Source organism: Anolis sagrei, chromosome 2 (genome assembly GCF_037176765.1).
Source record: "Anolis sagrei isolate rAnoSag1 chromosome 2, rAnoSag1.mat, whole genome shotgun sequence".
Lineage (NCBI taxonomy): Eukaryota > Metazoa > Chordata > Lepidosauria > Squamata > Dactyloidae > Anolis > Anolis sagrei.
In genome coordinates this window covers 69,803,156-69,817,844 of record NC_090022.1, presented here as the reverse complement: position 1 = coordinate 69,817,844, position 14,689 = coordinate 69,803,156, and the positions used below count along the sequence as shown (strand labels likewise).

The 14,689-nt window shown below is 39.1% G+C and overlaps 1 protein-coding gene across 1 annotated transcript in view; it reads right to left on the bottom strand.

Annotated features, from left to right (window-relative positions):
• The window catches only part of DNAH1 (dynein axonemal heavy chain 1), a 185,706-nt gene that overhangs the window by 141,903 nt on the left and 29,114 nt on the right, over positions 1-14,689 (bottom strand). The window contains exons 5-14 of the mRNA XM_060765847.2: positions 13,755-13,911; positions 12,434-12,566; positions 10,198-10,359; positions 9,321-9,573; positions 7,386-7,543; positions 6,086-6,297; positions 4,559-4,857; positions 3,188-3,338; positions 1,045-1,238; positions 142-367 (exon numbers count right to left, since the gene is read on the bottom strand). Coding sequence (XP_060621830.2) covers positions 142-367; positions 1,045-1,238; positions 3,188-3,338; positions 4,559-4,857; positions 6,086-6,297; positions 7,386-7,543; positions 9,321-9,573; positions 10,198-10,359; positions 12,434-12,566; positions 13,755-13,911 — 1,945 coding nt within the window. The remainder of the gene's footprint in view (positions 1-141; positions 368-1,044; positions 1,239-3,187; positions 3,339-4,558; positions 4,858-6,085; positions 6,298-7,385; positions 7,544-9,320; positions 9,574-10,197; positions 10,360-12,433; positions 12,567-13,754; positions 13,912-14,689) is intronic.

The following is a 14,689-nucleotide window of genomic DNA, read 5'->3' as shown; positions in this document are numbered from 1 at the left end:
AGTATGCATATTAGAACAATTTGAAAATAAATTTATGATTGCAGCCAAATTCTATTTCTTCTCATTGTACATTTTCTATATGGCTACATAATTATTCCTCTGGCTACTGCTCTAGTTAAAAGCACAAGCTATGAAACTCACATCTTCCACCTGGTTGTGTAAATTCCTAGCCAATATATCCAGCATAGAGGTAGCCAAAGCTTTGTATTTCTTGGAGAGATTTTGCTTTACAACTTCAACATTGAGATGAAAGGGCCCAATGACCATGTTGCTAGGCAGACTGTTGTCCAACAACTCCTTTTCTGTTAAATACGTGTGCACAATCTCTCTCACTTCTTGAGCAGGGGGACACTGGACCTCATATTGCCTAGAAATATACACAAATATTATTAAGGGAATACTTATCAAAATAAAAGTTGATCACACTATATTTGTGAGTTGATCACACAATATATATCTGTATTCACACTGGTATAAATACCTGAGAAAGAATAAGCAAGATTCTGGACTGAAAGATGGAGAGTAAATTCTGCCCAAGTTGATTTATGCACCTTCTGTCCAATTCCCTCCCTTAAAATCCACCTGTTTGATGCCTTCATACCACCCTTTTGAAACATGATCATTTAATACCTGGTGAAGAGTAAGGGGTGGTGGCACCTATATCCCTGGAAACTTTGGAGAACTTCTGGGAAGTTTGGAGTATGCCTTTGTCATGTGCATCTTGTTACAGGAACACGTCCAAATACAAATCCACCATCTCCTGTTCTTCACTTGCCAATAAAAGGCTGTATTGGGTAGGATGGGCTCAGTATGAGACTACTGGCATTTAAGGTGATTTGGCCTCAATGCACAAGGAATGACATCCTCTGGACCTCCCAGGAGTCCTCTAAATGTCCCAAGGAATGATAGTACCTCCTTATTGAAAGCATTTCCTGAGATGCAACTGGAGGGCCCCTATAGGGAAGAGTGGGATGTTACATCATCATTTCCAGTTTTTAGAGTTTCCTATACTAGTTCTTGCAATATCATTTGAATGTGACTTACTGTAGAAGACTGCGGATATCACGATTATTCAGTTCTAAGTATTTTTCATAATTCTTGGCATAAGCCTGGAGTGGCAGCAGTGATTTGCAGATACATGTAGAGATAGTATTTCGTAGCTCTACCACTAGTGGCTCATTTATGCCCACAGACTCCAACAATGGTGTTCCACAGATGAATATGTTTTCAAGCACATACTGAAAGCAACAAAAGAATAATCATTTATCAGAAACTAGATTGCCATATACTTCCATTTTCTCCAATAAAGCAACTGTATAAAATTAAAACCCTAATGATTACTGTGTGTAAGAGTGTGTAGCAGCCTTTCCCTACATAGTATCTTCCAAATTCATTGGGAGACCCTCAACATCTCAAGCGAGTATGACGATATCTGAATAACATACAAGTTGTAATTCAAGATATCCGGAGAATACCATGATGTGGGAAGGCTGATTCCCCAGAATTATTCCTCAGAATTTGACCAGTATTAACAGAGGTTTGGGAAAAAATCACAATCTAGAAAAACACTTTATAAGAACCTTATCTGAAAATCTGTCTACACCATATGTAATGTGCACTATGAGTAATCACACTTGTACTCTAGTGAATGTCTGTAAACTACTTGCGGCTGCAAAACTCCCATCCTAGTTGTTGAGAGAGCAGGTAGTGTTTATGCAATATCATTTAGAATGATTTTCTGATATTTAGATAAATTAACTAAATCCAACAAACACTCTTCTACTTTAAAGAGGTGATGTTGTGACCCCAATGCAACCTCCTTAAACAATCTATATACAATGTCAAGCAAACCTGCTGCAAAAGACAACTCTTGATGAAAAAAATACTTCCTACCTTAGCCAAAATCAATACCACTACATTTCAAAAACTGCAGACAAATCTATTTTGAAGGTCACTTTAATAATGATGTGTGTAGCATTATCTGATATTGATGTAACAAAGAAGAAGCAGCACTTTTTGATAAGAGGAGATAAATGTATGAAACATGTAATCACACATCTTATATGAGGCCATTTACTCCAATGATATCAGAAACAGTTTCTAGATCTCACATCTGGAGGCTTGGTGAGGCATGCCCCGGCAGCAAGTTGGAGCCACTATAGGGCCTCCTTGAGGCCCAAGTGGCCACCAGGCAACCCTCCCCACAAGACCGGAGGATTGCAAGGCAAGCCTGGCTGCATGAGCGACTGCCCACCGTGAAGGAGCTGGCCTTATCTGCTTTGAGATCCAAGCACGTGTGCATAGCCACACACACACACACACACACACACACAGGGGCTCCCTTCCATCTGGATGGCCATGAGTTGGGAGGGCTTTAATGGTGTTTTCCTTTGCAGCCAAAGGAGGTTGGACTGCATAGCCTTTGGGGCTCCCTTTCAACTGGACAGCCATCTGTTGGGCGGCCTTTGGAGCCGAGAGGTCTGCAGCGTAGAGGCATTGAAGCCGCAGGCCACTCCCATTGTGAAAGAAGCCTCACCAGCAGTCAAAATGGCAGAGTTGGTGGTTGAAGTTGTGGGGAAGCTGCAGTTGTAGCTCTTGGGCGGCGCAGAACCCAACAAGGTAAAGAGGGCCATGAACTGGAGGAGAGGGAGGGAGGCTGAGGAGGGAGTCCAGGGAGGGAGGGGATTGCTGGGAAGAGGTCTTTTGACACCGTGCAGGGAAGGACAGGCAAGGGAAGCCCTTTGGGGTATAGGAAGGCCATCCAGTCCAAACTCATTTTGCAGTAAGGGAAGACACCATCAAAGCTGTCCCAACAGATGGCCATGCAGTTGGAATGGTGCCCCGAAGGACATTCAGTACAACCCCCTTTGGCCATAAAAGAAGACACCATCAAAGCCTTCTCTGGGCCACAGCAATGCAAACCCAGCTCTTTCTCTTTTCATTCATTACCATTAAACCACACATGCCCACAGCAATGCGTGGCTGGGTACAGCTAGTAACTATTATAAAATTATTGCAGTGATAATGCAGTGCCATGATAGAGTAATAATTAAGAATAGTAAAGGGAGATATAGAGCATCTCTACTAGAAGCACTGACTTTCAGCCAAACTGCAATGGTCAAAGCATACGTTTTGAGGGTTAAAACCATATTAGAACAAGGCATCTCTAATTTCTCAAATAACTCACTTTCTCCAGCTGTGGTATTCTGTGGGTAGCCAAAATCCCTTTATTAAATAGAGAGATAACTACTTCCTCAAAGTTCTCCAGAGGTGTGCTGAAGTGGACACCAGTAGGGTCCAGAACTAGATCAACTAGGAACAGTGGATTTTTTCGTGGTCTGAAAAAGGGAGAGCACATGGAGATTGCTGAGACCATTTAAAATGAATCGCTTCCAGAAATGGCTTCTTTGTTGGGTTTTTTTTTTAAAAAAAGATCCATGAAGCTGGCAAAGACAGAATCACAGAACTGTAAAGAATGTTAAGAGATCACTGAAAATAGGTATGGGAAAATTGCAATCCTAGTTTTCCTTTCTTCAACTTTCCACAAGACTTTGTTTTCTTATCTTTATGATTCTTAAGAGAGTCTTATTCAGTTTGCTTATGTTTGTCTTATAATACACATTTTGAAATAGATTACTTGCCCCATCCAGTCTATTGTTTCAGCTTATTTCATCAATTTATCAAGATGGCATGAATTAATTGACCGGAATGTTAACAAGCTTTTATTAACACTATTATACTAATAGGCATATAAAAAGAAGCTGCATAGGCACTACTTGGTTGCATCTATAGGATACTTCCAATGTGATCAGAGCAACTCACATTTACAAATAAACTGAAAACAATTCTCTTCCATTCTTACTGCCTTTGATTCCAATGGATGCAGAAAGAATGAGAACACATTATGAGTTACATGGTAAAATTAAATTCCCTGCTTTACTGGGGAACAACTCAAACTCCCTGGAATCAGACCATGCTGACAGGGTGTAGGATATTTCAAGGATGATCCCCATAGGCATCCATTAGGATATGGAAATTCCTAACACTCCTGATGAATGTAAACTGTGTTGAATCAGTAACTTCACATTAGTATCTACCAATCATATGCCAAAAAAGTATTAATTCAAGCTATGTGTAAGGGGTATTGTAGGGCCAAGTCAAGTGAACCTCACCCTCCCAACATCCATTGGAACTCTAGCACCCATTGCATGACATGCCCATGTTTCAGTTCTGTTTTCTTCTAGGATGGGATATGCAGGATCTTCCAGTAAACTCAATGGGTGGCGACCTGTTGACTTTAATGTCTATTCTGAAGCTTGTAGAAATCAGTAATAACAACTTAAAATGAGAAATGTAGAAATATATCCAGCCTTTGCCAAACAGCTCAGTTGCAGTGAGAAAACTGTACCATATTAAGGAAGAGAACATTACTATAATGTGTTCTGTTCTGACAAGCAGAACATAGAAACAAAAACCTCTAGTCATATAAACAAAAATGCTGACCAATGTGCTTTTCATTTTTCGCAAGTCAAACACATTTCCTCTCACCTCTCCTTACCTGTAGGGGCTGTTAACAAGGTCATTTCCCCACTCCATATCTTCAGGACAATCCAGGACACTGTGGCAGGCATCCACAAAAAGCTGAGTGAAATTTACTAATGAATCCTGAATAAGGTAACGTACAGTATCTTGCATCATAAACTTGATAAGCTCCATCAACTGATGAAGCTTGGACATCTGGTATACCTCCCATTTGGTCTCATATAAGTTGTACCAGCCTTTGCCTATGTCCCTTAGACTACTTCTCACTGCTATCTTTAAAGTATTGATCCAAGTATCCTTTAGGAACATTGAAATCTAGGGGGAAATAAAACAACAAAGGCTGTCAAACAATAGTGCTGACTCATATACATAAACTGGATATCTGCAGCTCAATCATAGAATAATTGAGTTGAAGGAGACCTCATGGGCCATCCAGTCCAACCCCCTTCCAAGAAGTAGGAATCATATTCAAAGCACTCCCAACAGATGGCCATCCAGCCTCTGTTTAAAAGCCTCCAAAGAAGAAGCCGCCACCACACTCTGGGGCAGAGAGTTCAACTGCTGAACAGCTCTCACAGTCAGGAAGTTCTTCCTAATGTTCAGGTGGAATCTCCTTTCCTGTAGTTTGAAGCCATTGCTCCGCATCCTAGCCTTCAGGACAGCAGAAAACAAGCTTGCTTTCTCCATCCCAGAAGTAAGGCAGCAGAGAGATAATAAGCTAGGGATTTGAAAAGCTTCATGTGTTCAGATTTCCCTTTCTTTTTAAAATGCATTTTATCTAAATACAATTTATTTTAAAAGATCATAGAACAACCTGGGATACAGGGCAGTGTAGATCCAGCCCTGGTCTCCCCTGCCATATAATCCAGTTCAAAGCAGATAATCTGAATTTTATATGGCAGTGTAGAAGAGGCCTACACATTCTGATTTAAAACTGGTGGCTGTTTGGTCAATGGTTATTTATTTATTTTGAATCCAGGATGTCAAGCAATGCTCCAGTGGAGAGTGCTCTCCTTCAATGTTTAAGCAACTAGTCCTCTTCCAGTATATTCCATCCCATTCCCCCTTCCTACTGGTTGTCCATTCCATTCTAAACACCAGCCAACATACTTTAGCCACTGAGCATGCTCAGATCTCATTAGGCTGGTTCTGAGTCACAAACCATTTAGGGAGACATCTCCTTTATAAACTTTTTGGACCCATTTAAATCCTAGAATTCGTCTCAGGAGAACTTAGACACCAGCCAACATATTATAGCTAGGTGCATGATTTGTACTTATAATTACATTTTTAATTCCATCATTGAACATAGTGCTCAAAACAATGTACCAAGTTTTATTCCCTGCCTTGCCTCCACTTCTATTTTTACAACAATCTTGTAAGATAGCTCGAAACAGAACAACTGGCCCAAGGTTACCACATGGCTGAAGAATTGTGAACCTGGTTCTTCTCTGTCCTAGTTTGAGAGCATCAGATTAACATTTCTTCTCACATACACTGGTTATAATCACCTTTCCAGAGAACCATGTCCCCACTGTTATACCTGGGAATAGGTCTGTGTCTGGATCTGCTCAAACTCCTCTAGCCGGCCATACTTTGTCAGACTCGAATGGAAAAGTGACATTGCTGCAGTTTTGTTGCACTCATCCCGCACCTGGCACAAAGCCATGATGACTTCAGCTCGTGTCAAGAGGGAAACAAATATAAAATCTTCTCTCTGCTCACTAAATGGGTATTCTGGAATCTCAATGAGGCCTGATGATGGAAAAAACAATGCAGCTTAAGCAGTAAGAGGAGTCTCACAAAACCAAAAAATGAAACAATGCATTATATTTGTAAGGGGTAAAAGAACTTAGCAAAACAGTCAGTTTTCCCTTGCAAGAATATCAGAACACTTTAAATAACTTAGTGTTGCTCACTATCCTTTCGTCTCTTCAACAAGTTTCCCTTAAAGCAGAAAATATATTGTTTCCACCTTCCCTCAGCACTTGCATGTTCTTTCCAGAACCCAGACCACCTGGTTTTGAAATGAAGTGATAGTCTCTTCTTATATATATATCTCAAAAAAAGATTCCCAACAGAGCCCATTGGGACACAGTACCCTAGGTTAATACCTAGGTGACATTTCTTGAAGCCATGCCTGCTATCATTTCCAGATGCAATCAGGAAAATCTGTGCAAAGAAAAGATGGATTTGGAGACCCATTGAAATTGTGAAAATTAAACAAGTTTGCATATATCTGATACTTGAAATTTCACCAAGCACCTCCTGTAAACTTTCAAATCTAGCCTTGTAATTGTGACGGATAATAGTTTGCTTATCAAATCAATGGTTCCTTAGAGTGCTGAACACCACATCCAATATCTCACTATACATTTGTATGGAATTTAAGAATATCAAAGCCTTCTTCATGCTACACTGTAGCTTCCTTTAAAACAAGAATTAGGTAAGGGTGATATCCATCACATGCAGTGCTACCTCAACCCTTTGCCAATCTTTCTCTGTTCCTTGAAGATTTCATGGCAGCAGCTTCTTTGTATCTACTGAGTGCCCTATACATTAAAAGGCAATGCACGGAAAAGAAAACAGTATAGCTGCCACGGGAGATTTAGGAAATGGCTGTCCCTGTATATCCAAGAACAAGATTCAACATGATCCACTCATCTTGTTAACTGCCTGTAAACTATACAAATGTGTGACATGGACAGTCTCTTCTTATACTATTGGTGATCTTTTTCTATATCATTTATCAAATATCTGAAATTAAAAGTAACAAAAAAGTAATTTTTTCTATAGTTCTTACAACCTGGAAAAATACTGCCTTTTTCTGCTATGCCACCTACCCTTTTCTGGTACCTTGTCCTCCTCTTTCTCGGGCAAAGTGACATAAGAGAATGTCTGAGGCTTGGAACTGACAATTCTGTCAAAATTAATCTTGTTCATGGCACGTTCATAGTCTAGAGACACTTCTCTCCCCAGGCGGTACAGCCGATCTAAAATGCTAACCATAATTAAAAAACTAATTAACTGAATGAACAATGACCTCTCAAAATGATACATCTGTGTCACTCATATATCTATAGACACATATTTATGTCTCCTGTGTTCACTTGTGCTTTGCTTCTTCATTAAAAGTGTCTATGGCATATTAAACAAGCCGAATAGCAGACCTGAAGTGGGACAGCCAATGACGCTGAAGGATCAAGGAACAGTGAGACACAGTTGTGTGGCACATGATTGTATTACTGCTAAATGAGTAAAGACAATTAAAGCAAGATTTTTACTACTATTTCTTACTTCTCACTTGACGTTTTGCAACTTTGCAGGATGAGAAACCATCACATCTCAAATAAATAAAAGTCAATACAGTGGGCCCTCCAGATCAGCAGCCTGTGGATCAATGAATTCAACTAATGGCATATTGTCATGTCCCATATTATGAAACTGCTGTTTAATAATATAGGATGAGGTCATCCGCTTTTTGGTATTAAAAACTAAAACCCAATGGATATGAAGATATTGTACACAGAAGCAGTTTTCCATGTCAACAACTAAAGCTGATAAACATCTAGTTGTTAGTCCCCTCTGCTTTGAAGGACTCATCTGGATCTACATAAATATCTGGAATACCTGTCCCCAGTGAAGACACAGTCAATACCACTGCCTCTTAAACTGTGAATTCTGACCCCCAATAGCTCAATGTTGGAGTTCTGACAAACTTGGCAACAGCAAAAGTTTTCTGATTGTCACCTAGTGCCTGTTATAGATATTTACACAAATCTGTTATGCTGTGTTTATAGTGGTCTCTGCAGAAGATTCTTAGCTGTGTACTTCATAAAAAGGAAAATCAACCTATTTAACAAGCCATGCAAATGCAGCTTTATTATCAGTAAATGTTTCATTTTATACCTTTTTTATATACACATAATGAGAAGAGAGGAAAGCTTAGAGAAAATAATGATGCTGGGGGAAATAGAAGGAAAAAGAAAGAGCGGCCGACCAAGGGCAAGATGGATGGATGGTATCCTTGAAGTGACTGGCTTGACTCTGAAAGAGCTGGGGGTGGTGATGGCCGACAGGGAGCTCTGCCGTGGGCTGGTCCATGAGGTCATGAAGAGTTGGAAGCGACTGAACAAATAAACGACAACACACACCCATATACCTGTGGTCCTGTTTCTCAGGCTGAAAGGGACAGTGAGTGGAAATTTTAAGGAGCCCTGGTCTATAAAACTAATTTCCTACAATTGCAGCTGGATTAGGTCAATATTACTACTCGGAGAATAAAGACAATGGAATAAAATATAAGAACAAGGATTGTTAGAGAAATGCAAAAAGGAAACAGTTCTCAGTAATATCAATCTAAACACAAAATTCACCTGTGTTTCATATACACTTTATACACACAGTTTGAACATAATTTTATACAATATTGTTAATAATTTTGTGCATGGTACAAAGTTTGTCTATATTGAACCATCAGAAATTAAAAGTGTCACTATCTCATCTACCCATGTGGAGAATTCCCAATTTCAGAGTATTTTGCAATTCCAGATAAGGGACACTCAACCTGTATCTCTTGCATGGTGTTTATGCTTACTAGGGTATGCAAAGAAAGAAGGAGAGGAACAATGACAGAGGAAGGGAGTTTATAAGTAGATACTCCCACTGTCACTCAGTGCTTGCTATAACATGAATCCACCAAAAACAAAAATCAGTGAAAGTTAAAGAGTTTTACTAAACCAATTTGACTCCCTGTGAAGGATTCCTAGAATACTTACTTATTCCCTTTCCTCAGATGTGAAGTCTCCAGTGCCATTTGCTTCATGTGTTGCAAACTCTTCTCTTCAATGCTTTGTAATCCATCCACAGGCATACAGTCCACATATAAATTATATAACAAAAGTGCCTGTGTTTTCTTCCTCATGTTATTGGCAGAAATCACCCGCTGGGCAAAAACACGGGGATCTTCAGCAAGAAAAAGCAAACGTACTCGGGGAACCCAGTACTGACAGGGCATCAGAGGGGCTCTCCCTGAGCAAACATCAGAAAGGAATGAAATGCATTAAGAACCATGACAATACAGAAAAGAAAAAAAGAGGTGAAATGGTCAGTAGGTGTATCACAATGCTAGCATGTGGCTGAATCTTTTTTGGCTGTAAAGGGAAGATGAATGAGTAAATCAAAATTAAGGGTGAAAGAATTACAGAGGAGAAATATCAATGTATCTAACCACAAAAGGTAGCAGGAAATCTGCCATCAAACCTTTCATACTCCCTTTTAAAGATAACAATATTCATGTGTGTTACTCTCCTCCTCCACTATATTCCCAATCTCAGTACTTCTCCTTTCTGCCATCAATTGCTATTTGACCTCTGGTAGCAAACCTGTGGTTATCATGTGGCACTTGTGGAGCAAATAACCAGCTTGGGTATGGGCGGAACATGCTAATTAATCATTCCATTCTTCATTTTAATTAACTTTTATTAAAGTGCATGATCAGATCATGCCTGTGTATTCTAACAATAACCATATTGAACTCTTTGGGAGCTACTTCTGAGGAAAAATGTATATGATCAGTTTGGAAGATAATCAAATAATGTACAAGAAAGTGGAGAGTGGCAAATGATCTTGAATAATAAATTAATTAAAACCCACCTTCTTCAGTCATTCCTCCATTAAGTATACGTCTCCCATTTCTGTCCCGGACTAGGCCCATATGGTTTGTTTTATGTACCAAGTAGAGTTTTGTCTCCGCGTCATAATCCAAGACGCCAACATTTATCCACTTGTAGATCAGTTTGTGGCTTTTTGGATCTTCTGATATATGCATAACAAAAAAGGTTACACATTTTCCTAATTGCTTTAATTAAGATATGCAAAAATGCATTACCCTTTCCTAATTGTTGTACTACCCTAATGATCCCTTGTTTAGGTCTCTATTTTTTAATGAAATTACACCTTAAAAGTATCCTAGGAAGAAGTCACCCTTAAATGTTAACACACAAGTGCTTTTAATTGAAGTGTATAATTTCAGGATTTCATTTTTAGAATTTCTGAGCATCAACATTTTGTGTTAGGATTGTTGAAAAATTGCAGACACACAACATATTTTGAATAGTTGGCACATAATATGATACTGAAAAAATAAACATCACAAAAGCCTTAGTAATGAAAGGATGATGCTGGTTTAGTCCCATGACATGAACATAACATAAAAGTTCTGTACAAAGTTTATGCTAGTACAGTTAGTGTCACATCATGAATACCTGTGAATTTCAAGTAAAAAAAAGACTCATTTAGCAACAAAAAAACCAATGATTTATAATGACCAAATATCTATTGAGCTATCTTCTATTGCAGGAGTTCTCAAACTTTTTCAGACACTGAGCCCTTTTTGAAACAAAAGTTTCTCATGTAGCCCCAAGAAATGTATGTGTGTGTGTATTTAAAATGACCAATATAAACTTAGCAGTATTTCAGTGGAAGGCTCCAGTAAAACTAATAATAATAATAGGAGCAATCCCAGGAGCCATCCAGTCCAATCCCCTTCTGCCATGCAGCAAATGACGAATCAAAGCATCCCCAACAGAAGGCCACCCAATCTTTGGAGGAATAATAATAATACAAATAATAATAACAACCACCCCAGGGCCATCCAGTCAACCCCCTTGTGCCATGCAGGAAAAGCACAATGAACGCACCCCTAACAGATGGCCACCCAGCTATTGTAGTAGTAGTAGTAGTAGTAATACTAATAATAAAAATAATAATAATAATAATAGCAGAAACCCCAGTGGCCATCCAGTTCAACTCCCTTCTGCCATGTAAGAAAAGCACAATCAAAGCACTCCCTGAGTGGTGGGAGGGAAACAGAGTTTTAGAAACAAAGAGGGGGGGGGTCTGGACAGTAAGAAAAAAAGTCTGGGCAGTGAGGGAGCGGGCGGGGGGGGGGGTATCTGTGCCCTGAGAGGATGCTGCTGCTGTTGTTGCTGATGTTTTTTCATCAGGTCCAAAATTTAATTTGGCTGCATTTCTCATGAGGAGGAGAAGGAAAGGATGAGATCGAAAGCTCACTATCACTCATGGAGCTCCAAGGTTCCATAGTTTGAGAACCCCTGGTTCTACTACATCAAAGTATGAGAGCACAGTTTTAGAACCCTTGGTTTTAGTGCATCAATTCCCCCATCCAATAAACATCTGAAGTTTATTGGATGTGTGTGAAAAATGGAGACAGACTCCTCACTAGCAACTCATCTGAAAAGACCTTCTCTAGGAAGACTCACCTGATACCCTCCCTTCTACACTTTAAGCATGAGGTTCTTATATTCCTTGGCTTTTCAGAACTGTCAACATAATCATTTTTACCTTACAGCACTTTAAATGTTGCTATCTGTTTGAAAAGGGGGTGGGGTAATGTGGGTCACTTTTTAGTTTGGATGTTTTATTATTTTGTATTTCCTTATATTTTATTGGTTTATTTTATTGCTTTTTAGCATTTTACTATTGTTCATTTTTTTTCTTTTATAACATCTTTTATAACATTTAACATAATTTTAATGGCTTTATAGCATTTTAACAGCTGCACTAGAAGTGTTGCAAAATGTGGGATATATATTCCATTCTAAACCCAATTGTTAGTCCCAACCTGTATAAATAAATTGAATCAATGGACCTTACACAAACAAGTATTGACTTTAAAAGCTGCCACTGGGCTAATGGGCTCACTCTAGTTGACAATAAAAATTGGGTGTAGACCTAATTATGAAACACGTAGAATGCAAACACTTTTGTAACAGAAATATTTCAAAGAATGAAGGGGAAAATATTATCTTGTTTGTATCTTTTTTCCCATAAGTGGTAGTAATTATTATTCATGCCATTTATACTGTACCATGCCCCAGGATATCATCTGTAGGTAGGAGAGCTTTTCCTGGAATTGGTTTCCGATCTTCAGATCCAGGCTCTACACCCAACAACAACCACTCTTCTGGGGTCCGGCAATCAAACTCTTCATCATCAAAAATCTAAACAAAATAAGAAATGAAGACTTCATAACACGCACAGAGACATCTTTCCATAACAAGAAGTTTAGCATGATTGCTTCTTTCTGATTTCAGCTCAATGTGCTCAAGCAAAATTATTCCAGAAAGTCCACTAAGCTTTTAGAACGGTATTGAGATAACGTGAAGGCAATGGAAGAAAGGTCTCTCTGTCATCATCATCATATCATAGGCTATCGCTCATGGCTGAGTATGATTGCCTTCTAAGTGTAGATCTTAGCGATGGGTCTGTAGGTGAATGTGGAGACCTATTCTTGATCTGCATGCAGTGAGGACATTGATTTCTGGATGGAAGACTGTCCCAACAAGGGTTGGCTTGATGCGCCTTCCTCTTGACACATTTCTGCCTTTTGCCCTCCATTCGTGCCTGTTTGAATTCCACAGCACTGTTGGTCACAGCTGACCTCCAGTTAGAATGCTCAAGGGCCAGAGCTTCCCAATTCTCAGTGGCTATGCTACAATTTTTGAGGTTGGCTTTAAGACCGTCTTTAAATCTCTTTCCCTGTCCACCAACATTCTGTTTTCTGTTCTTGTGTTGAGAGTAGTGTAACTGCTTTGGGAGACAGTGACTGGGCAATCAGAGAACGTGACCAGTCCTGTAAAGTTGATGGCGGAGGGTCATTACTTCAATGCTAGTGTTCTTTGCTTCTTCCAAAAAGGTGATATTTGTCCACCTGTCTTCCCAAGAGATTTGCAGGACTTTTTTGGAGGCAAAGCTGATTAATTGTTCCAGAAGTTGAGAGTGACGTTTGTAGATGGTCGACATTTCACAGGTGTATAACAAGGTTGGAAGGACTATAGATTTATAAACAAGCATCTTGGTATCTCTACGAAGGTCCTGGTCTTTAGTTTCCCCAGCACTTTGTAGGATATGTTCCGTTCACTGTTGTGTATTTTGTTGTCCCCAAACATCTTCCTGAACATCAGTCTCTTCTCAGAACATATCTAACTTTTCTTAAGCAGCACCTCTCCTTCCCACTCAAATTCCAAATGCAGAGCCCTGAAAATTTTAGTAAGGCTCTGCTGAGTTAAGCACAATGTAAGCAGTTATTCATAAGAAAATGTGAACATCATCTTAACAAATACTTAATTGTTTAAAGTTTGAGAACCCTGAAGTAGTAAAGAGAGAGATTACTCAGTCCTCTGTCTTACCTGTAATGGGAGATAGACAGGGAAAAGAGGGTCTTTGTTCTCCTCAATAGTTGGCATACTAGCATCATCTTGGTGTCTTGGCATCAGGTCATTAGAATTGATTCCTTCATTTTTTAGAAGCTGATTGATATCCAGGCTGAGATATAACCGTCTCCTCCTGTTGAAGCAATTAATTTAAATGTTTCATATTTTTGGTATCACTAATTTCTTAAGTATACTGTTAAGAAACAAAATGAGTTAAAACTAAATAAGCTAAACAAATTTAAGTATTTATTCAAAGAAACTGGTACCTTTCCTGAATAAGCAACAAAAACACTGGTATCTGTTTCAGTGAGTAACAAATATGGCAAATGGAATAGCACATGTCAGGAGCAGGAGCGGAGTTAGAGTAATCAAAGAGAGACATTAATTAAGGGGCATACCCAGATCCCCTTGTTAACAATATGCCAATCTCTTTCTGGTATTTGAGTGCTTAGTAGTCTCTTATTTGTAAATCTATGCTACAGTTTTCTAATCTTGAATACAGAGCCAAATGGGTGTAGTGGTTTAAGTATTGGATTAGGACTCTGAAAAAACAGGGTTAGATTCCACATTCAGGCATGGAAATCCATTGGGTGATAGATGCAGAACTTTTCTGAATAAATCTCACCAAGAAAACCTTAGGATAGAGTCATCATAAATCAGAGTCTATTTGAAGTCACAAAAAAGCAAAACATACATTGAATGCAACTGGCAATGTTAAAATCAACATAAGAGGAGGTGCATCTAACTAAACATGTCCTATCAAGCCCCAGAATTCTTTATTTACAGTAGTTAATCAGATAACGACGAGAGGTCCACAACTGAATGGGACAGAACCCCAGAAATTGATCCACATAAATATATTGTCCAATATATAAACACTCATAACGACTACTGGCCACAAATAGCCTTCT